The sequence below is a fragment of the Gossypium hirsutum genome, chromosome D11 (genome assembly GCF_007990345.1).
Source record: "Gossypium hirsutum isolate 1008001.06 chromosome D11, Gossypium_hirsutum_v2.1, whole genome shotgun sequence".
Lineage (NCBI taxonomy): Eukaryota > Viridiplantae > Streptophyta > Magnoliopsida > Malvales > Malvaceae > Gossypium > Gossypium hirsutum.
In genome coordinates, this window is record NC_053447.1 from 18830857 (window position 1) to 18856470 (window position 25614).

Consider the following 25614-nt stretch of genomic DNA (forward strand, 5'->3'; position numbering starts at 1 on the left):
ATATATATAAAAAAATATAAAAATTTTAATAGGAGAATCAAAAACCGTATAACTAAACAACCAAAGATCTAATTAAAACATGAATCAAATGCCATTAAGAGATAGCTGCTCGCAGTTTTCTTTGTCCATCTCAAAGAAAAAAAATTAAATTCAATTTAATCATTCTCGAATTGAGTTCAAATTTAAATAACTTAAACTATCGAGTAGGTCACATTTAAAATTTCCATAATTCTACAATAAACGCCTTCCCTTTCAACAATTTGTAGAATCCTCAATCAAGAATTCAAATATCGGATCTCATTGAAAGTCCCCTCTCCAACTGGACTTTCTCTTTTTGCATTGTCCACTGCGGGTGAAATAGCATGACTGGCGGAGCTGCCATCATTCAAGACCATAGAGCCTCTCAGTTTCTGTCCATTTGAAGCTACAAAATTGCCAATAAAATTCAGGCCAGACATCTCACTCTTTGTTCTATCCTTATTATACTAAAAAAATCATAATATTTCTTTTTGTAGGTTTTTTGGAGGTAACAAAAAATGTCCGGGCATACTGAAATAGGATAGAAGGCGTTTATAATTTATTAACTTTTCAAGGCATTAACCCCTCTTGATTTGTACCAGAAAACTTAGTAGTATAATCAAACTTTCACTTATTATTATTGAAAATTTTCAATTCGAGGTTAAGCACGAATAATTTACATGACAATCAAGCTCATTTTCTTCTTTAGATAAAAAATCATTATCTTAAATCAGAGTTGAGAGATTGAACCAAAATTTTAACTTGTAAAGATTAAACTTTAAATTTGGAGTCAAACTTGGTTGAAGTACACCCTACGAATGCCACTATTGATGTCATTTTATACTGAATATATAGTCAAATCATGGATGGTAACAATTTGTTTGATTTTTCTTATCAAAACCCAAATTATTTGATTCTAATACTATCGTTATTGTTGAGGAGGGACTTTAAGAGAAGTTTTCGAAATGTCATTTTCGGAGACAACGACAATAGTTCAAGGGTTCGAATCTCATGAAGGGTGAGACACTCACATCGTATTTTGATGGGTGGTCGTACGTCCACATATGGTTGGACTTTTGCCTCTGTGAACGGTAAATGGCTCTCTGCATAGCGGGAGACAAAACCCACTCCTGAGAGACAAAACTTTCCATTATTGAGAAACTTGGTTGGCATTCCTAAAGACAACATTTCGAAAACTTCTCCTAATATTTTCAATCTCATTTTCACCGATATTTTCGCCTTCAACAAAATCATACATATTGTCCACGTGAATAAACACCAAGCCATAAGCATTTGTTAATTTTCCAATTTGGCAGGTAGTATTAAAAAGTATTGTAAAAAAGCCTATCAAATTTTATGTTACCTTTCGAACGATTGTTTGTTTAATCAATTATTGATTCTATTAGAAATCATCAAATAGATCCTCATATATTCTGCATGCCCTTATTTGCATTTTTTCATATTTATAACTCTCTTAAATTCACGAACACTACATGTTTAATAGATTTAAAAAAATAGACACGTGTTTAATGAACAATTTCCACAAAAATGTTTAAGTAGGTCGTGGGGGAAGTTCCAATGATTGAATGCTTCCTTGCAACATTTCTAATACTCTAGTCATTGATGGTCGATCTAATGGATTGGTTTGAATGCACCAAAGGCTCACTGCAATCAATTTCCTTGTTATTTCTGCTTCCTCTTCTGTTACTTCTTCATTAATATTCAAGTTTGAAGACTGATCGAGATGCTTATAAATCCATGACGGAAAATATATTTCACTAGTTCGGGACGCTTCAACATTAACATTTTTTCTACCTCCGACCATTTCAAGCACCATCATTCCATAACTATAGACATCGGATTTATTAGAAACTCCTCCTAGATTTCGAAAAAACACTTCTGGAGCAATATATCCCGCAGTTCCTCTAGCACCTGTCATTGATACAATACTCTTCTTTCCTTCACATAATTTCGACAAGCCAAAATCGGAGATCTTGGGACAAAAATTCTCATCCAAAAGGATATTGTGAGGCTTTATGTCAAAGTGCAAGATCCTTGTGTTACAACCTTGATGCAAGTACTCGAGTCCTCTAGCGATGCCGAGTGCAATGTCATACAAAGTTACCCATTCCAATTGACGGCTTTGATTATCCGATCCTTGTCCATAAATGAACTTGTCCAATGATCCTTTGGGCATGAATTCATAGATCAAAGCTCTTTTCGATCTTTCAAAGCAAAAACCAAGTAAAGTCACTATATTAACATGGGAAGTTCTGCTAATGCTAGCTACTTCATTCATAAAATCCTCTCCATTTCCCTTCATTTCACTTAAGAATTTAACTGCCACAAGATGACCATCAGGTAGTTTTCCTTTATATACACTTCCAAAACCTCCTTGGCCTAATTTATCATTGAATTTATTTGTCATTTTCTTGATTTCTTCGTAAGAGTATCGCTTTGGAGCAAAAAGACCAAACTTTGTGATGAATGCCTCAATCCTAGCATCGTCGTTTATCTTTCCTTGGAGATAATTCGATAATGATTTTCCTTTGAACCTTAGGACAATGAAGCAAACGGGAAAAACCAATACAATTCCAGCAACTGTTAATCCTGTTTATTAACACATATGTAATATTTAATTAAGTAAAAGAACGTAATGACTAAAATTAAAGAAAAATCTTGAGGGAAACCCTTAAACTTCTGTTGGCTATAACACATAAAGTATCATTGTTAATTTAAAAGAAAAGCATGCGGTGGCTTTGACATTCCCGCCTTAGCTAAAAGGTAAAATATTTATTTTAACCCGTTTTATTTGTGAGATATTTAATTTAAGTCTCTTTTAAACTTTTATTTTGGCACTCAATAATGAATTGCTGGATTTGCCCTGATTATATTTGTTTAAAACCAATTAAGTTATATTAATTAAAACCTAGTTAATCCTAAAAGTTTAATTGTAGTATATCTTAATTAATAGTGAGTACGTGAAAATATTACTTCGGATTAGACATGTTGATTTTGATTCCAGCTTTAAAAAATTAATTATAGTAGCAATAAAACCACATATTATTACCCAATAAGACATTATAGTAGAAGGTATATAATTAATTCAAACCACAAAAAAATGTTTCATACCCGTTAAAATTGGAGCCAGCTTCAACTTGGATTTGGACCCACCTATTCAATACAATATACCACACATTGGTTACTTACAATTTCAATCATTCAAATAATTTCAACAATTTTATTTTTTGGGTTAAAACATTCACACCAAATTAATATTACTACCTTTTTCTTTAAGAAAGAAAGAATATGAAAAACAGAAAATAAATAAATGCCATGTTGAATTTGTCAAATTATAATAAAACCAAATCATCTGGTACTCCAATGGGTTGACATAGTTGAAATAGGAAGAAGCTTTTAATAATAATAATAATAATAATAATAATAATGTCATATCCCTCTGTCGATCAGACACATGTCAGCACTAAAGGCATCGTTGACTCCACGTTGGCTTTCTTTAATATAACATTTCGACAAACCTCTCATCCATTATTTCTGAATGTGATCACCCATTCTACCTTAAAGAGTCACTTACACAAACTTAAATGTGAATACTATTCTAATAAGAAGTCTATTTAGGCTTAACTATCTTATATCGATAGAGTCTCATGATATATGTCTATTATGCATTTAATGGGATCATATCTATATTCTGACACATCATACCTGCGAACAAGGGGACCTTTCCTATAAATACTCTCTGAAACGACGAATAAAAGATCGACCTTTTAGCATCCTAAGGTTATTCTCTATATTCATCTATTTGTTCAACTTGTCCCATTGTTCTTGTTCCAGCTCTTGACCTTTATAGGTGAATCAATCTCCATTGCACCACTTGATCTCCTTCTTATTCCCTCTCGTCTTCATCCCTTGTGTACCCATTGGTGAAGAAGTTTTTTAATTTTACAAGTAGGATAAAAAACCCGCCATGTACAGCTCATCTAGTTTTAAATTTTTTTAAATACTAATTAAGGACAAAAGACAATTTCTTAATTTCGTTTGTGTAGTTAAAAAAATCACCATAAATATACCAAATAATAATACTATTAATAAACTCTTATTGGTTCCACTCTTCTAAAAAACCCTATTGAAAAAACAATTACTTCAATGCTTTCAACCATTATTTATTATTATTGTAAAATTATTAATTAACTCAATTAATTTTTTATATTAGTATACACTGATTGAATAATTGATTAGTCAATAATTTTACATGGTAAAATAACTCGATTCCATCAAGTTTCACCCTCACCTAATAAGGGCAGGTTTGAGAGCAAGTTTTATCCCGTCCAAAAAAGTTTACTAAAATATCTATATTTTTTATTTTACAACTATTTTTAATATATATATACTACTATTTAAATCTCTTATTAAGTTCGTGTCACTTGGCATCAACTCAACATTAATAACACCAATATAATAATTAATAAATAGTTATATTAAATTTAATATTGTTAATTTTATATATTTACGTGTTTAAATTTTGTTTTACCTACTATTTAATATAATTTTTCATTGTAATTTCGTACACATTGTATGTGCTATTATTATTTAGTTTCAAATTATATGTTTAATTGTTTATTATATATTCTTTTAATTAAAAGTTTTTGTATTTTTGAGATTTTATAACATTTCGACTATTATATATAATAATTAATTTTTATAAGATTTTATAATAAGTAATTCATTTAATTTTGTAAAAATTAAAATAATATAAAAATTATGTAATATTTCATATTAGATAACCAAAATTGTTTAATTGCATAAATGGAAAGTACATACATACCTTTGGTATTATTGTTGTTTTTGGTATATGCTGGAGATGGTGGGAGATGGGATCGATGGCATTTGTTAGTATGCGATGAACTCTCAAATCCTGATGGGCAGTAGCAGACTGTTTGATTGTTTGAATCGTTAAAACCACAGCTTCCACCCGAAGCATTGCACTTCCCGCAGGCTTCCATATCCTCCTCCCATAGCACCTCGAATCCTGTTTCCAGTGCCTCTTCCAAATCCAAGGTTTTATTTCGAAATCTTTCCCAGGAAGATTGAAGAACAGGAACTCTAACATTAGCTGAACATCCATCTCCACGGATATTATCTGTAGTTATGGAAACATTGTTGTAATTTGAAGAATTGCAAGGGAAGATTCCAAGACTCGATGAAGATTGGCAATCATATAACAGAGTAAGATTGGTATTCCGAGAACCGGGAACAAACGGCTCAGAATTCAGGATCGAATCTTGAATTGGAATTTGAGGACGACAAGAGCCATTGTTGATGAAGTTCTCCCTCGCAATCCTTAGAATCCGACTTTCCTGATGAATGTCCAACACCTTATACTTAATACCAACAATTTCAATCTTAGTAGTATTAGTAAAATCACAGCGAAGCTCCAAATTAGGATGTCCGCATTCTGGTTCTCGATCACCTCCGGAGAAAGGATATCCAATGGAGATATTCCCACATGTGAACACTGCATCACGACACTTCTCGTACAGTTGACTAGGACTGGGTGGTGAAACAAGAAACGCAAGATTAAGCAAAACAGAAGAAGAGGCAGAAAGAAATAGAATCCAATTTCTTTTTCAAAAATTTTCAGAGAAGAGATATAAGGGTTGATTGCTAATGTCACCTATCATGGTGACATCAACAATCACCACTACCTTGAGATCGTCGGTTCGTATAGGACTTTATGTTGAAATTGACATGCATTTATTACCTACGTTGGGATCGTCCGCTTGTATGAGGCCTTTGGTTATAGCAATCCAAGTTGCTCCCGTAGCTTACACCTAATATGTCACAGTACCTCCGATAGAAACCAATCCTATCTGCCACTCTGTCATCAGGACCATGACCGCACTCTAGCTCACCATTGATTATGTTAGTGATGATTCCATAGCCAGGGAGCCAACCTGCATCCCTTTCTGCAGCAGACGGTGTCCATTGCCCGACAAGTACGTTATGGCTTGATGGTTTGTTTCCTTGCGGGGTCATCCAAAACCAAATGGCCGTCTTGAAGGATATAGTCGGGTTGGTGGCTACGAGGTCTGGATTATTTATTAGGTCTACTCCAATGTCTCTTCCAGCTGGCCCATAGTTGAAGTTGCTGAGGAAATTAAATTGTGAAAGTTGTGTTGAGTCAGTCAACAACATCATGAACTAGTACTTCATTAGTCGAGCGACTGAGAAACTTACTAAGCCAATTGGAAGGGTCCTCGTCCATAATACAATCTTCCACGAGGACACGGCCAGACACCAGGAAGACAATATGCTTGGTTGTTGTTTTGTTCCCTTATAAAGCAATATCCCCATGCATATGGGCCATCTGGTGCACTTGGCCATCCTCCTGTTGTTTCATGAGAGGTTTGAGCTAAGAAAGCTGCGAGTTCCCTCTTTCTGGTTGTAAGATCTCCGGTTGTGCCAAATCCGTTAAAAGATCGAGCAGCGGTAATGAAAGCACTATAAGTGTAGAAACCATTGCCAGGACAACGTGAATCATTTAGATATTTAAGCATATTATTAAAGAGGTGTTGAGTGATAATGCTGCCAATATCATTGCCACTACACTGGCTCTGGCAGCCAGATCCGCAGTAGTCAGACGTGCTGCCACACATCCCAAATTGACTGCAACACAGTCCATTTGGACATAGAGCACCTCCTGCTTGTCTTCCGCACACTTCTGCTGCAAGAATATTGCTAGACTACTTAGCGTCAAAGAGCCTACAACTTTTTCGTATCCATTGAAACTTGGTGTGGGTTTTCAGTTTTGGATTGAGCAATTACTAGAGGGTATATATCCATTTAATGTATAAATTTTGTAATTTCATGAATTAGACTTTCCGGCTGAATTAGAAATTAAAATGAAGAAAAGGTTCCAGCTCCCGAATCTATCCAATCTGATCTGTGGACAAATATGATTATTTTATTTCATCATTCTGTCCATTAAAATAATTTTGTGGTTAGATTTTCAGAATAGATTTGACTAAATAACACAGAAAACTAATGCTGATTGCGGCGAAATTACTCCTTTAATTTTTTTATTAATTTTGTCACTGTTATAATATTCTTTTAATTCTTTTAAAAATTACAAAATTTTAAGTTAATCTTTTAAGATTCAGCGTGAAAGAAAATTGAAGCTTGCATCAATGGGTGCCTCTGAACCTGCCCTATTAGGTTCTTCATCGGTATGTTTTTTAGTTTTCTCGAAGTTAAAAATTTTCAAAAATCCCATTGAAGTTCAACAGGTACCCATTTCAAATCAGCGAATTCAACGAAATGAGAACAAAAGAAAAAACCCAAAATGGAAATGGACATTTTGTTTTCTCGAGAAACAAGCTGAAATTGAAATTTGTTAACAATACAAATAATCTAATTTATTAAGGTCGGTTGAAGAAATCCCCCCAAACGACCCAACCTATCACAATGGATAGAGTTTTCCCCGTTGAAGAAATCCCCGATCACTACTGATCTTCATCCGCCGTCACTTCCGCTGCCGGTGGTGGCGACGAAAATAGAAATAAAAACCTCGGTTCTGAAATGAACCGAAATGCTTCAGAGTGGGCTTTTCAGCAGTTCCTTAGAGAAGAATTTAATATGAAAGGTGAAAATAACGAAGAGGAGGAAGCTAAGGAGGAGCTGAAGAATGGGTGTTTAGAAAATAATAACAACAACACCAACAATATTCCTGCAGATGTAGAAGGTTATCAGGCTTTTCTTAAGAAGAAGCTTAACTTGGCTTGTGTGTGTAGTTGGGTGATGAGAAAGGTGGAGAGGATAAAGGATAAGGAAGGAAAAGTTTAGATCTTGAATAGTTTTTCTTTTCTTTTCAAAAAGATGGGATTCCTTTTCTGGGTTATGTTTGGCTTCTAAGAAAACTTGAAGGGAAATTTGCATGTCTGGATTTTGATTTTTTTTAATTACATTCTGGTTTAGCAATTTGGGTTCTTTAAAAATCTAGACTGTTTCTCTTTCTTTTTAAATTTTTTTTTTATATTTATCAGTTCAAAAGATCTACGTAAGTTCTAAAATCTGAAAACTGTTCTTTTTCCATTGATGCAAGCTTCAATTTTTTTCACGTTAATGGGTCAAAACTCAAAAGATTAACTTGAAGCGTTGGTAATTGGATCAAAGAGTGGATTGAGGATGGAAAGAATGATAGGGATGATTGGCAATGGTTCTACGAGGAATATGGAAAACGAGGGAAAAACAGAGAAATTTCAAGTCAGAAATCATAATGCAGGCCAAAACTTCCAGAGTAACCTCCCGCAGCTAATGGCGTGGAAAAGGGGTATCTGAACAGGGACAAGACATCCAAAGGGTCCAAGCAGACGGTGAATAGGTAAACTGAGAGAGGCCTTGAAACAGGAAAGGACATTATCTTCATCTTATTAAACTGTGTTAAGCACCCAAATTATTAAACTGGCAGATGCATGCAACCATTATCTTCATCTTATTACCATTACCCAGAAAGAAAAGCTCTAAAATGGAAAGTACATGCAGACATACCTCTGGTATTATTACTTTGTGAAGCAGCAACACCAAGCATCATGAATGATAAGGAAAGCAAAAGAAGAGCAAGTTCAGATGATGATGAAGTCATTTTGTTTTTAGATTTTCAGAGAACAAGTCAAATGATGAATAAAGAGAAAGGATTGATTATTGTCTGAGCTCAACTCAAATGAATTTCGAGGAAATTATCAAAACGAAGACTTTGACCATACACTCTACCTTTTAAGACTTTTAGCTTCGAACAGCAGTAAGGCATTGTCTCATCTTTGAATTTCCAATGAAAAATGTTGTATACAGCGACGTAAGTAAATAGTGGCCGAGCCCCAACGTACTACCATGTAATCTAATTTTGTAATTTACATATGAATCGGCTTTGGAATTAAATTTACATGCTAAATTTGTTATTCTAAACATGAATCTTAAATCTAATTATATTCAACTCTAATTTATTTATTTATTATTTCTACCTCATATTTCTTTTGAAAAAAGAACCATTTATTTTGAGATAACTATTCGATATTAAACAGTACATCTTTTTTATATATATAACCATTTATTTATACTCCACGTCATCACCTCAATCCTATTGAGGACCACCAGTAAGTTACGATCACGTCGTTTGGAATGGACGTACCGGCGAAGAAGTGGTTCTGATGAATGCAAAGGAGACAAATAGTCGAGTGGAGTAATTTAGTGGATGCTAATTTGTTTGGACGGAAATTGAGTCGCTTGAATGCCAATTAACTAAAATAATGTAGACGTTAATTGTCAAAGAGTACCAAGCACGGTTTGAAGAAATGGTACTCCATACAATGAGTCTCTCTGAACCTTTCCTAACTCAATGCTTCTTATCTGGGTTGAGATCAAACATAAAAGATGAGGTATTAGTGCTCGGGCCCACTATGATGCATGAATCGATTTCACTATCCCATTTGAAAGGAGACAAAAATTAACGAGGCTGGCGTTGGCAGCACTAGATTTCAGGGTCAAGTTACAAGAAAATCAGGCAGTAGCTCAACTGCTGGTGCAATGGAATAGTGCAAATGAGAGCCAAGCTACATGAGAAGATGAGGACGAAATTTTGAAGAATTTTCCAGCTTGGAACCTTGTGGAGAAGGTTTCTTTACCAGGGAAAGGCAATGTAACAAATTTTGGGTCCAATCAGCAGCCCATGCAACAATATATACCAGTTTAGATTTGTAAAGGAACACATGAAAGAAGGAACCGAAAATATTGGGAGACTACGTACGTTTTAGTAGCAACTTAATCCACTCGATTGGAGCTAAATTTTCTTAAACCAAGACAGTCCGAGTACTAAATTGAGAAGTTCATGAGTTGACTAGGGAATAGAATTATAAATGATTTGTTTGTAGACAGTACAGGGAAAATTTGTTAGATGACAAAACTAGAGTGATTGGATTAAAGGTAAAATTTTTGGCATTTAATATGCAATTCACCTATAGGACTTGAGAATAATTAAAAACTTGATAGTGGATTAACCTTTTATCTACAATCCACTTCCACTCACTTAAGCTTGGGTGAATTATAACCATTGATTGATTATTAAAGATAAAAACATACTTAAGTGGGAGACAGATGGATCAAATATACATTCATTCTCATCTTTTTCTTGTCCACATACTTTTATAAAATGATGAAAGTTATATTTGTAGTTTAAAAAGTCTAATATACCTCAACCATCAAAATATGTTTTGTCATGGCACATGGTAATTTTATAAAAATGTCTCATGATGTAGTATCTAAATTATCATTTTATTAAGAAATAAAGTGTTAACACTATTAGTGAATTGTTAACTCAACTAATTAAAATTTGACACATAATTTTTTTTTTCAAACCATCAAATCCACACTAATAATATAACATTACGGGAAAAACTAAATAAAAAAAATTGAATTGAATTAAAAAACAAATAACTATATATATGATTAATAAAAAAAAAAGCAGTAAATACTAAACTTCATCTATCATTATATGATTCAAGATTCACTAATCAGAAAAGCTTCGTCTTCATCCTTCATCTATCATTGTTAATTTCTTAAAGTGTTTTTAGTATATTTCTGTTAGGTTATGTGATTGATAAGTTTTCTTTGAACCTGAACTTACATATGATTTAGTGAGCATCAAGAATAATGATGTAAAGTGGTTTCAGGTAGATCGATAAATGATAATATCTTGATCGCCTAGGAGGATTTTTCATTCTATGAAAATTTATAAAGGTTTTGTGGGTTGGATGGCAATTAAGGTGGACTTTAAGAAGGCATGCGGCCAGATTAAGTGAGACTTCTTGTAAGAGTCCCTCATTGATGCTCGAATTCCTCATCATTTTGTCCGTGTTACTATTAACTGTGTTTCTACGATTATGCAAATTCTCTGGAATGGTTCTATTGTTGAAAGCTTTAAATCGATTCGGGGAATTCGTCAGAGTAATCCACTTTCTCCGCATTTGTTTGTAAAGGTATGGAGCAGCTTGGGCAAAAGATTATCTCAGTTGTTCTGTTGAGTAAGTGGAAGCCTATTTGATTGTCAAACGATGTTCCACCAGTATCTCACCTTTTTTTCGCTGATATCTTATTTTGTTTTGCAAAGCAGATGAGGAGCAAGCTAATTTAATTGGTGAGATTTTGTCCGAATTTTCAGCTTATTCGGGCCAAAAAGTTAGTGCTAGAAAGAATCAGATTTATTTTTCGGGGAATGTCAAAGGTATGTGGCATGGTCGATTAGCCAAAGTTTGGGTTTTCAAAGGGTCGATGCTTTAGGAAAGTATTTGGGGATGCCCCTCTTTCATTAAAGAGTCATGAAGAGTACCTTTCAGTTCCTTCTTGATAAAATCCGAGAACGGCTTAGCGGATGGAACTCAAAGCTCCTTTCGATGGCTGGTCGTATTACTTTGGTTAATTCGATCATTTTTGCTATTCCCAATTATTGCATGTAGACAACTCTGATCCCTAAAGAACTCTGCGACATTTTGGAGAAATTGATCCGAGGACTTTTTTGGGATTCTTAAGATGAAAGGCGAAAACCGCATCTTGTGAATTGGAGGGATTGTTGTCAGTCAATCTCGTCGGGTGGTCTCGGTCTTTGAAGATTTGCTTATAAGAATGAGTCTTTTCTTCTTAAAATAGGCTTTAACCTTCTTAATAATCCTGAAGCATTTTGGGTTCTGATCATCAAGGCAAGTCTAAGGTTGATGTTTGGTACCCAGAACATATTTGTAGAACAAAAATGTTCGTTTGTATGGAGAAATTGTAGGCAAAAATTTGGGATGTGTTAAAAACGAATATTTGTTGGAGAGTGGGAAATGGAAGGAGAAATCGTTTTTGGAGAGACAATTGAATTCCGGCTCTTGGGCCTCTTGTAAATCTTACTCAATCCAACCCTCCAAATCATGAAGTTTGTGTTTCCGATATGGTTGATATTAATGGAAATTGGAGTTGGCATAAATTCCAGCATTTGTTGGAAGCCTCGACCATGTTGCACGTTGCTGCTATTCCTCCACCAAATCCTATGGCGGAAGAGGACAGGTTTGCTTGGTCAAGTTCTGAAAATGGCTTGTTCTCTTTATCTGTACTTATTCTCTTCTGGCCAACGCAGATTGGAATGATAAGGATGCTAAATGGGAAGTAATTTGGAAGTACGGGTGCCACAAAGAGTTCGGAATTTTTTGTGGTTAGCTTCACGCAATAGCCTCCTGACAAATATGGAACGGGTAAGGAAAGGCCTGTCGACCGGTTCTTCTTATAGCCTTTGTGGACATCATGAGGAAAGTACGTTACATGTTCTTCGAGATTTTCTGATTGCTAAATCGATTTGGTCAAGATTAGTGCGTAGTAACTTGTAGTGCTAGTTTTTTCAGTTCTTCCTTTGTGAGTTGGATGATGAGTAATACACGGAATGAGCTACAGATTAATGTTAATGAGTGCGAATGGGGGACTCTCTTTGCAATACTTTGTTGGAGGCTTTGGAAGTATAGATGCAATTTCCTCTTTTCAAATTCGACTTGGAGTGCTGAAACTATTGTTAGCCTCAGTCGGGCTTGCGTGATAACCATCTTTCGGAGCTGGCTATCGGAGGAAAAAGCTCGATCTTTGCAGGGAAGCCATGACATTTGGCTACCACCAGCGAAAGGTTGGGTCACTGTTAATTCTGATGGCGTTGGCTTATGGGTTACAACCGCGATAGACTTTCAGATTTCGATTTTCACACTTTTGAGCAACCTCCGGTTAGTGCATGGAGAGTCTCAATGGTTCTTCTTTGCTGTAATTTTGTTAGTCTTTCTTTCAGTCTTTGACTGAGCTTTTCTTTTACCAAAAAATGTGGTGACGTTAAATTTTTATAAATAGATGAACCATAAGTCGTCCTCTTCTAGTTTAGGAAGGTGTTATAGCCATGTTGGTGGATTTCCGATTAACCATCACCAACCCCTCTTCCTCTAATTTCTACTCCTACTGACAACAAAGTTGTTTACAAGGAAAACATGTCCGGATTACAATCTCACTTCAACCATCTTTGCACCGCTATTAACCCTTTTATCACTTCATCCACATTTTTGAAAGCACTCATTTGGATGAGCACTGCACAGATCAGTTATCTTCTAATGGATTTTAGGGGGAACATTGTTGATGAATATCCTGGAAACCGCCATTATTTTAGAGCACACAACTTACAATTGATTAAGTACTATGTGTTAAATTGTATGGAATCCAACTCGAATTAGTTGAATTAATGTCTCTTATTTTATTAATTAAATTAATTTTTTATTCTTTTACGAATTGGATTCAATAAAATCAAATTCGAATGGAGTTGAATAAATTTATTTGGATTAAATTTAAAATAAAAATAAAAACAATCAAATTAAAACCTTGTTCACAATACTAGAGTAAATAAATTTGAGAGTATATAAATTTGAAAACTTTGAAATTTTTTAGAATGTAAATATTATATGATTTTTATTTTTATATATTTAGTACAATTCTGGAAAAAAAATTATAATTCTTTTTGAATTTTAAATAACAAGTTTTTAAGATTTTTTATTTTTATAATTAAGATTTTTTTTTCAAAATTATGAATTGTTATTAATATTTTTTTTAAAAAAATTTATATACTTTTTTATTTTTTAGATTTTTATATTATATAAATTTTACTTTTTACGTGTTTTTTTATAATTTTTTAAATTGATAAGGACTAAAAAGAGTATTTACATCAAAGTGAAAAAAAATTAGACCTTAAAACAACATTGTTTTAGATATTAAGATATTTTCAAATTCAACTCGAATAACTCAAAGTACTTATTTAAATTGACCCAATAACTCAAATGACTTATTTAACTTGAATCAACTAATTTAAAATTTAATTTTTTTTTTCAAATCGAAATGGATTTTACTAACCCTTAAACCTAACTTGATTCTTATATGTATCATATTTGGCAAAAATCCCTGCACAATTTCTATGCTTTTAAAAGTGATCAACAGATTGATCTCATTACTGAAAATTGTATTAATTAATTTTCGGTTAAAATATGTAATAGGTTTCGGGACAATTCATAAAAATAAAACTTCCAGAAATTTTTATCTATTCCTCCTAACAATATAATCTGTTTATATTTATAATGTTTATTTCCACAAACAATACATTTAATAAGCATGCCATCATATATATGTATAACATATTTATGTTTAAAATTTTTGACACATTTAATATGTTCTATTTGTATATACACAACTAACACTAAAAAAACATGAGATCTAAATGTACATTTTGCGAAATCTACTTAAGATTGCTTCAACATGAACAAGTTACTCTAGTTATCTAGTTAACACGTCTGCAACATTTTTAGGTGGGTTGTGGCGGAAGTACCAATGATTGAAGGCTTCCTTGTAACATTTCCAACACTTCAGTTATTGATGGTCGATCTATTGGATGGGTTTGAGTGCACCAAAGGCTTACTGTGAATAGTTTTTTTGTTATTTCTTCTTCCCCTTCAGCTATTACTTCATTAAGATTGAAGTTCATAGGCTGATCAAGATGGTTATTTATCCACGAGGGAAAGTATGTTTCACTAGTTTGGGAACCCTCAATATCTATATTTTTTCTTCCTCCTATCATTTCAAGGAGCATCATTCCATAGCTGTAGACATCAGATTTATGAGAAACACCGCCAAAATTTCGACAAAACACTTCAGGAGCTATATATCCAACAGTTCCTCGTGTACCTGTATTTGCAATAATACTTTCTTTTCGTTCGCATAACTTAGATAGACCGAAATCAGAGATCTTAGGACAGAAGTTTTCATCTAAAAGGATATTGTGAGGTTTTATGTCGAAGTGCAAGATCCGGGTGTTGCAACCTTGATGCAAGTATTCGAGTCCTCTAGCGATGCCTAGTGCAATGTTATACAAAGTTTTCCCCTCCAATTGACGACTTTGATTATGTGGTCCTTTATTATAAATAAATCCATCCAAAGATCCGTTGGGCATGAATTCATAGACCAAAGCTCTCTTTGATCTCTCAAAACAGAAACCAAGAAGAGTCACTATGTTGACGTGAGAAGTTCTACTAATGCTAGCTACTTCATTCATAAATTCCTCCCCATTTTCTTTGAATTCACTCAGGATTTTGACCGCCACGAGATGTCCGTCGGGTAATTTTCCTTTATATACACTACCATATCCTCCTTCACCTAATTTATCTTTAAACTTATTTGTCATTTTCTTAATGTCTCCATAAAAATATCGATTCGGAGCCAAAGAACCAAACTTGGTGATGAATTCCTCGATCCTAGCATTGTCATTCTTTTTTCCCTTCCATAGATGACTTGACAGTGATTTCCCTTTCAACCTTAACACGAAGAAGCATATAGCAGAAACCAAAACAATGGTGATGGTTACAACAACCGTGAATCCTGTTCATGGTGCATTATTAATCAATTTTTACTAAATCATTTATAAATGAAGAGGAATAAGGTGAAGTAAGTAAAAACTTTTATCAGTTAAAACAACATTGAATAAAACCAAACAAGAAATCGTAAAGCAAATAACAGAAGATTTCGTGAATAGATAATATTGTCGTAACAACAAAGTGTTTCATACCTATGAATATTAGATTCAGCCTCGATTTGGATTTGGATTTGGATTTGGATTCGGATTCAGATTCTGCAAATAAAATATAGCAATGAAAATTTTGAAGGAGTAAAAAATCAATTTAAAAGACTTAATAAAAAATTTAATCAACTAATGATAAAAGATCATGGGCTAAATGTGCAAATAATTTTACCCTATCCTAAATGTGTTTTTAAAAATGGTTTAAGATATAATTTTTGAAACTATAAATGAAATCTTTTAAAAAGCAAGGAAATTTTAATTAAATTTAAAAATATGAATTATTGTTAATACTTGTTTCATTGCATAACTTTACGAATCATACTGAATTGAGATTATATTGCAAAGTATGTTGGACTTTTTTTAATATTAATTTCATTATATGTTCTTATTATATTTGTTCTTTTTGATACAATGCTTAGAATTATCCATAACTCCTCTCCAACCCTTAAATAGGAGGATAATGCGTTTCACCGCACTCAAACCCACATCCTCCTACACTGACAACAATACCGATCCCAATCGAGTTAAGACTCAATTGGTAAGTATGTTGGATTTAAATATGAAACAATTAACATTTTAAATACTTTAAAAATGGGAATTTATTGCTATTATTTATGATTTCAAATTAGTATGTATATTTTTACAATAATTATGAATTATGAATTAATTTTTGTCTATAAACTCAATGTGTATATCAGAGTTTATCTTATATTTTGCATGTACATCACCCTTGAATTTTCAATAGAATAAGACATTGGTTTTGTTGGAGTTTTTAATTTGTTGGAAGCCCAAATTTATTTCATTGATACATTAAAATATATCACTAGTATTTTGTAGAATTATGATATTTTCTTTTAACCAATTCTGATTTAGAAATTTTAATTAGTAATCATGTTGTGATAAAATGTTTGGCATGTATCGATAACGAATTTCATATAGAAATCTAAAACCGTGTAATATAATATATATACGTTTGGCTAAATAGATGATACCACATCATAAAAAAATTAAATATAAAATAATAAATTTAGTGAAAAATATGTATCTCTATAGTTGGTTTGACTTTAATCTGTTTTTTTATTTACCCTTAATCTTTAAATGTTAGTCTTTTTTTTAATAAAAAAATTGATTAGGCTAAAATTTTAACAACATACATGATAATTCACCTATACTTTATTATTAATATTTTTTTAAAAAATATGGAATTTTTTTTTAATTTTTACGTTTTTCTTAAATTTTCTTATGAGATATACATGGACTGTTATACAAATAATCACATTAGTATTAAAATTTTAATAGTTCAATTATTTTTTAGTTAAAAATAATAATTTAACAAAAATTTAAAAGTTAAGGATAAAAGTGATCCAGTAAAAAGATATAAAAAATGCTAAAAAAATTAAATATTAAAAACTAATTTTATTATCGTACCAAAAAATAGAAAATCTAAATAACATCCTTGTCATTATCTTATAAAAAGGACGTATCATTGAGATATAAAAAGAATCTAAATGAATGGATCAAAATTAGATATATCCAATTTTAGGTGTTGAATTTTCCTCAAAAATTAATGCTGATTAATACGTTATTATTGCTTTAAATGATTGACAATGACGGAAGAAATATAATTTTTTTTGGGTAAAGTTTTGTATATTTCAAAGATGTTATTATTAAGCATATTTTTCTTCTCTTTTTTTCTTTTGTATTTTATAATTTATGTTTGAAATTGTTCTTCTCAATAATATTACCTTTAAAATTTGTTATATCTAGTAACTATTTTTCTCAAATAGAAATAAAATAAAAAAAATTACATTTCATTTAGATTTGAACTAGGATACCAGATTTAATATTTAAAAAATAATTGAAAAAAAGAGAGAATATTTTTTGCATTTATATGGATTTGAACCCGGACCAATTCATCTAAACTTATTTTTGTTGAACAATCTCATGGTATTTTCTGATTGTATCTGTTCTTTTTAACACAATGTTTAAAACTACTTATAGTTACTCACCAATATATAAATAGGAGGATAATGCGCTTCAGCGCACTCAAACATCATGTCCTCCTGCATTGGCAATAATGTCTATACCAATTGAGTTAAGACTCAATCTGTCAATTCATCTAAAATTAAAAATACTTGTTTTTATCATTTTTATTTTTACAAAACATTTTTAATAAAAACAGGTGTGTTTGGTTTCAAGAAACAAGAGTTGTTTTTATTTATTCGACCCCTTTTAACTTTTAAAAGAAATTCAAAATTTTGAAAATAATGGTTTTTTTAAGTTTATTTTTTGCATTAATTTATTATGATTCGAAATCTTTTTAAAAGTAATTATTTATAACAAAATTTTTATCATTGATAATATATTAAATTTTCTTTATAATAATGAAGATTTTGTCCGTTGTTTATATATTCATAACAATATATTGTTATATAAAATTAGTTATTATAAATTTACAATAAAATTTATAACATGAATTTCTATTAAATAAAGTAAATGTGAATTGTGTTAAAAAAGAAAAAAAAGGGAGAATCAAATGAACAAAACTAAAAGACATATAGTAGATGCATGCATTATTACTTTTATGTATATTTTATTTTCCATTCTTTCACATGATTAATTTAAACAAGTTCAATTAATCAGTATGAATTTTCTAATTAAATTAATGAATTTATCATAAAATTATTAAATTTAAGCAATCAATTTATAAGTTTATAATGATCCAAATTCATAGTAGAATATTTATTAGGGAACTTAATAGTTTATTGAATTGATATCTTTAATTCACTCATTAAAGATTATTTTCATTTAATAAAATATTATTAATAGGTTTTAAATGTGAAATTTAAATAATTTATTAAAATATTTTAATTATTGTATTTTTATTTAATAAATTATAATTAACAGAGTTGTTTATATAAAATAACTATAATCTTTCTAAAATTTTCAATAAATGCTATTATAGAAAATTAATTTGATAAAAAATGTATTCTATAATTATTGTTGTTGCTGATATTATAAGTAAAAAGTTGTTGTAAATGATTAAAATAAAACATAAAATATTAATTTTACTAAAAATTTAGTTATTATAACGAGGGATTATTATATAAAAAATTGGAAGTATATAAAATCATAAGATAATACGTTATTAAATGAATTAAATTATTTTACATGATTCATAATATAAAAAATAAAATAAAATAAATTCAAGTTTTATTATTATTTGTCGGATTATCTATCAGGCTTTTGATAAGATTATTTTTAATATTTTTGAAATAGTGAAATCAAACTTCTAATAAACTTGAATAAAGATTTTTTCTTTTTTCTTTTTTTAAATTCAGGTTGCAATCCAGTCTGATCTTACTTATCAACACCAATACAGATAAAAAGTACATACCTTGGGCAGACGACGTTGGTGATGATGAAGAAACAACGCGATGGCATTGTCTGTCATCGGGCGAATTCTCGAACATGAAAGGGCAGTAGCAGAACATTGTTTGATTCTCCGCCGGCCCAAAGAAACCGCAGGCTCCGCCGGAATCATTGCACTTCCCACAAGCTTTGCTGTCCTTCCAATTCCATTGTACCTCCACTCCTTTGTTCAAGGCTTCTTTCAACCTCAACGAAGAATTCAGTGATCCCTCCATGGAAGATCGAAGAACCGGAACAGTAACATTAGCCGAACATCCCTTCGGCTGGATATTATTCGGTATCCCCACGGAAACGTTACTGTAAGTGGAACCGGCGTTATCGCAAGGGAAGAACCCGAGATTGCGTGACGAGATGGAAGCTTGGCATTCATAAAACAAAGTAACGTTGGCATAACCGGGACCAGGTGAAAACAACTCGGGATCGAGGACCGAATTCCGAGTTGCGATTTGAGGGCTACAAAGGCCATCGTACTTGATGAGGTCTTCCCTCGCAATCTTTAGAATATGACGATCCCAGCCGATGCCCAGAACCCGATATTCTATATTACTAATTACGATCGTTGTTGTGTTGTTGTTGTTGTCGCAGCGAAGCTCGAGACCGTGTCGTCCACACTCCGACACTCGTTGACCGCCAGAGAAAGGAAATCCGGCGGAGATATTCCCGCATCGGAACACTGTATCACGACAGTTCTCGTACAGTTCATGATTGCTTAGTGAAAGGGGAAACCCAAACATGATGAATAATAAGGAATAGTACAGAAGTGGAAGACGAGGTAATGGAGATGATGATGATGAGAACCAAAGATTATTCATTTTTTTTAAAATTTTCTGAGAATTGATGGAAGATTGAACAAGGTAAATGACGAAAGTACACGGAGAAAGGATTGATTGGCTCTAAATAAAGGGAAAGTTTATCAAAAGAAAGTCTTCGCCAATGAAGTTTACTTAAAAAGACTCATGTAATATGATTTACGTTTATGCTGAATTTTGCACTGTTCTAATTTATCACTGGGTAGTAAAAAGTCTAAAGCTTTATGTAAAAAAAAGAAAAAAGAAAAAGAAAGTATAACTCCTAAAAAAACATAATTTTAAGGCATTAAATTTTGATCTATATTTACCATCTTCTTCATTTATTTTACAATTTTTAATCATTTTGCTTTTCTTTCAAGTTATTTAGTTTTTCAATCAATTTTCTTAAAAAAATTAGTTTCTAGACAATGGATTTTTTTTCATTTTAAATTGTTTTCAAGTTATTTGATTTTTTTATTTTAATTATTTATATATACTTTTTTTTAAAAACTTTGGAGTTGGAGAACAGGTTGAATATGAATAAGTGTATAATAATAATTTCATGTCTTTAAAATTTGATAATGTGATGAAATTTTATTAATGCCTAAAAACCTTAAATTTTAATATCATTCTAATATAAGTTATTCCCTATGTTTAAATCTTCCATTCATACTTAATGATAAATCTTTAAATAATTCTTTAAAGAAATGAATAGGAGAAAAAAGAAAGTCGAAAAAAGTATCTAATAGGGAATATATAAAAAATAAAATAAATACTGAAATAGGATAAGGGCCCTAATATTTATAAATCTAGGCAAAGCGAATAGTGTAAAATCGGTACTGCCTAACCAATCGGCGGCACCCCTGTCCCTTGCCACCGATGACATCACATTTTTAAAAAAATAATAATTTTTTTTGGGTGTCACCTAAGCAATAGGCAGCACCAGTATTTTAGACCTAAAAATACACGATTTTTTATATTGGTAAAACGAAGTATTCGTTTGACATTACATATCAGCTTAGAGGTCAGCCAGTCTCTATTTGAACCGATGTGGTTCCAACTCGTACCTTGAACTGTTACAACATATTACGTGTTGTTTCACAAACTCTAAACATATGGAAAAAAACTGAGACAGATAGTTACCCATCTTTAAAACTTGTTTACACCAATCCGCATTTTTGAATTCCTTGTGGAAGTTCGCCGCAATGTGCCTGATGCAATAGACGGATCTCCACAAAACACTTGAATGCCTAATTGCGGCAATTATCCCCTTTGATCTATCGAGAATGATGCAAACGTTGTCTTGAGTGACAACATACCTCTACAAGTTCTCTAGGAAAAATTCTCATGACTTCATGTTCTCTTCCTCAACAATGGCAAACGTTATCGGTTAGCAAGTTCCAATTCCCATCTTGTGCAGTCACAATGAGAAGGATTTGCGTATATTCCCCGTATAGCCAGGTTCCACCTATCTGCACAAACGGGTTATAGTGGGGAAAGGCTCAAATGCATGGATTAAATGTCAAAAACATCTAGTGAAAAGTTCTTTTCCCCTCGGATGTAGTTGGTTGTCCCAATCGTATAAGGCAACGTCTGCAACTCAATGACTATCCATGTAACATACTCTTGCATTGCGGCTATCCACCCTTAGAGTTCATTGTCCGACGCATCCCAATCTCCGTGCAACTGATCCATGGCTATATGTTCAGTCAACCATGTCTTCCGGTATGAAACTCGGTATTAGAACCGTTCTTACATTTTGACAATCAGCACTGATATAGGAATGGTGGGCATATATTTAATTGTTGCCAATATACAGTTGCAGATGGTTTTTGAATCAAGCTTGCGGTGGTCCTGCATCATAAGTGCAGAAGTGCATGTATAAAACCCAACATATTTTTGTATCTCCCACTACTAGGACTTCTGGATAAATGTAGCTTGTACCCGCCACTTGCACCCTTTTGTCAACTTCCAACACTCACCAACATAGATCATTGATTTAAAGTCAGCCACCCTGTAGTCAACAGACACCTTTGTTAAGTATGACTCCTATTTCAGTCAAATTTGAGAAATAATCTTCTAGTTAAATTCTATTTATTTGTTTCAGTTAAACTCTGATTAGTCTATATTATTTTATTATTATTTGACCTATGAATTTAACCTATAAATAGGCTCTTTTACAACCTTAGAAAATACACTTATTAGAGATTAAAACTCATAACACATTTAGAGAATTTTGTGTTTATGTTTTGAGGGTTTTTTGTTTTTAGGTTTTCGGGGTTTAGTTTTTATCTCCATCTTTTGTACTCTTCGTTCTTTTGCCATTATAGTAAAATTATCTTTGCCCGTAGTTTTTTTTATCCTCTTTGGAGGGGTTTTTCTATGTTAAATTTGTGTGTTCAATTTCTCAATTTCTTTCGCTATTGTTACTTGTTCGTTGTAACACCCCTAACTCATAACTGTCGCCGAAATAGGTTAAGAGGCATTACCGGACTTGCAACTCATTTCAGAACAGTAATTCATCTACATTTAACTAATATCATATCATTTCAGTAATTATCAATCATTCATATTCATAACATGCCTAAATCAAGCATTTCCAAAATATAAAACATCATACACATCACATACTATATACCATACCAATTTGCCACATTCATAAAGCATTTTCAAATCACTTATTCATCTCATAATAGTATGGGCATATGCATTAAGACTTTTATTCATGAGTTTGTCAAAACATATCATTTTGCACCCATTTAACTATTATGTCACTAAGCCAAATCTCATGGCTTACACACATCAAACATATATACATATACTTTATAAACTAAGTGATCAAAACACCATCCATTCATCTAGCCTATACATGCCATATTTACACAATTTTCTTGAGTTCAAAAGTACCGAGAAGTCGCCTGGATAGCGTGATGACAATCTCTAACTTTGTCCGAATCGAGCTAGCTAACGAACCTCTATAAAACACGGAAGATAAACAGAGTAAGCATTTAAGCTTAGTAAGCCCCGTATAATAGAATTAAACTTACCACATTGCATAATTTGAGCAATTAATCAATATGTCCAACTCGAATATTCAAATGCCTATCACACATACACCTCAATAGGTTAGAGTCTCAGGCATGCATATAACTAACATTTCATCTATGAATGTTTCAATTTAGTATTCAAATCACATAGCATTTCATTCATAAATTTCATAATATCTCATTTCCATTTCCGTATGTCCATGTAACACATATTACATTTCATCTATATAATTCACATAGCTCAAATTCCATTTCATTCTCCATTCTATAATCGGTAATAGTATAATGCCCGTTGAACCTACCGAAACATCGAAGGATACTCGGGTGATATACTCTATGTGCATTAATCGGTAATCCGTCAATTCATTATCATTTCCATTCTTTTATGAGCTGATATATCGATAAGCTTATACGAGCTGTGGTGAGTCCGCAACAAATGTAAGAGCTCGACCAAAACGGTAACCCTAGAGACATGTCACTCATATCCTACGATTTTCTATAGTTCAAACGGGGTTCAGTATTACTCAATACATTAATCTCCATTCTCACAACATTTTAAATATAAATTTTTCCAACCAAATACTATTATTTCTGATCAACCATAAATTAATTATAGAACACATTTAACGATTACGATAATAACATAACTCGAAACACTATTCCAATCCAATTTCCTATTAGTTTAACAATTAAAAAAACATAAAAAGTTAAGGGAAACATTACCTCAAAGACTTACCCGGATAACTCTATTTATAAATAATGTATAAAGTCATAAATATAAAGTATACAATATTAATATACAAGTTTTGGACAGCTTAACCATTAAAAATAAGTAGCATGTATACATCAAATGCTTAATCAATTTAAATGTTAGAAATCAGACAACATTAATATACAAATTTTGACAAACATTAATTCTTGAATTTGGACAAGCATTTAAATATGGAAAAACATAGGTAACATGCCTTGTTTTGGACAGCTTTAATACTTCAATTAAACAAGCAATTAATTCAATCGAACAACATAAAAAAAAGTCCAACTTTGATCGATTAACATTCATACAACCAAAAGTGTAATGTTAAGCAATTCAATATCATTTATTTCAACCATTTAATTCACATATATATACATATTCATTTCATACAATTGCAATTAAATGAAAGTTCGATTCTAGTTATACGAACTTACCTCGAGTTGCTCAAATAGAAATTATTGACTATTCTTCCACTTTTCCTTTTCCCCATTCTAATCCTAATCTCGACTTATCTTGATCTATATATTATCAAAATTAGCTTATTTAATAAACTATTTATTCAATTTAATCCAAAACACACATTAGGGCTATTTTACACATTTGCCCCTAAACTTTCACATTTTTACAATTTAGTCTTTATCACATAAAATTGCAAATTCATGTAATTTAGTACAAACCCATGCTTAACCGAATTTAATACATGTTACTAGCAGCCCATATTTTCAATTTATTACACTTTTAACCACCACATTTCATATTTTATCAATTTAATCCCTTTTTGACATCTTTGTCAAAAATCACTTAACAAAACTTGTATATCTAACATTAAGCCTTCATAATCTATCATTAAACACTTAAACAACCAATCATTCAACAATGGCATCATTTGAAATCTATAACAGTTTCAAAAACGAAGGTACGGGCTAGCTAGATTAAGCTATAACGATCCCGAAAACGTAAAAATAATTAAAAACGAGACAAAATATCTTACCAATCAAGGAAAATAAGAATGGCCGAATGCTAAGCTTCCATGGCTTTCTTTTTTTCTTTTATTTTCAGTTGAAAAAATGGTTAAAGATGATAACCTAATTGTTGTTTTATTTTATTTTGTTATTATTTACCAAAGTACATTATTTACCAAAGTACATAATTGAACACTTAAGGACCTTTACTTTAAGGTTTTATAGCTATTTAATATATTTAACTAATAGAACACAAGTTTTTTACTTTACGTGATTTAGTCCTTTTTGATAAATTAAGCAATCAAATAGTAAAATTTCTTTACGAAGCTTTCATATAATAATTCTATCATACTATAAACCTTATTAAAATAATAAAATAAATATTTTAACTCGGTTTTGTGGTCCCAAAATCACTGTTCTGATCTGATTCAAAAATAGGCTATTACATTCGTTACTTAACTAGGTTGGTTCCCAACAAGTGGTATAAAAGCAGGTTTAATTTTCATAGATCAGCTCGTTCAGAGATGGCAGCAACAAGGTTTGAAATTGAGAAGTTCAATGGTGTCACAAATTTCAATTTGTGGCAAGTTCGGATGATGCCAATTCTAGTTCAAACCGGCTTGAAAAAGGTTGTTACAGGGAAAAAAACTTGAGAATCTAAATCAAACAGAATGGGAAGAACTTGATAAAAAGACCTTATCTGCAATCCAGTTGTGTCTCACGAATACGGTATTGTAGGAGGTATTGATGGAAAAGACCTCATCCGCCTTGTGGAATAGGTTAGAAACTCTTTATGCAACAAAGTCTTTAGCTAACCGTTTAGTTTTGAAACAACATCTATTTACGTTTCGCATGAACGAATGTGAGTTTCTTAAAGATCACATTAGTCAATTTATTACTCTTTTAAATTATTTAAAGAACG

At 31.9% G+C, this 25614-nt stretch overlaps 2 protein-coding genes across 3 annotated transcripts; both read right to left on the reverse strand.

Moving 5' to 3' along the window:
• Positions 1-1497: 1497 nt before the first annotated feature.
• LOC107916689 (LEAF RUST 10 DISEASE-RESISTANCE LOCUS RECEPTOR-LIKE PROTEIN KINASE-like 2.4) lies at positions 1498-8813 on the reverse strand. Of its 2 annotated transcripts, none has more exons than XM_041106374.1 (6): positions 8587-8813; positions 6277-6760; positions 5801-6187; positions 4865-5589; positions 3151-3192; positions 1498-2628 (listed from the first exon to the last, which is right to left on the reverse strand). In XM_041106374.1, exons 1-6 carry the CDS (start codon positions 8678-8680, stop codon positions 1571-1573), a joined length of 2790 nt encoding a protein of 929 aa, XP_040962308.1. In that variant the 5' UTR covers positions 8681-8813; the 3' UTR covers positions 1498-1570. The 2 variants fall into 2 exon arrangements, with proteins under 2 accessions (XP_040962308.1, XP_016701516.2); XM_016846027.2 differs by having other exon boundaries at positions 6277-6763.
• A 4900-nt stretch (positions 8814-13713) lies between these two features.
• On the reverse strand, positions 13714-20142 carry LOC107916691 (LEAF RUST 10 DISEASE-RESISTANCE LOCUS RECEPTOR-LIKE PROTEIN KINASE-like 2.4). Its single transcript, XM_016846030.2, has 3 exons — positions 19107-20142; positions 15698-15760; positions 13714-15510 (listed from the first exon to the last, which is right to left on the reverse strand). The coding sequence occupies exons 1-3, from the start codon at positions 19951-19953 to the stop codon at positions 14441-14443; spliced, it is 1980 nt and encodes a 659-aa protein (XP_016701519.2). The 5' UTR covers positions 19954-20142; the 3' UTR covers positions 13714-14440.
• Between the last annotated feature and the right edge of the window lie 5472 nt (positions 20143-25614).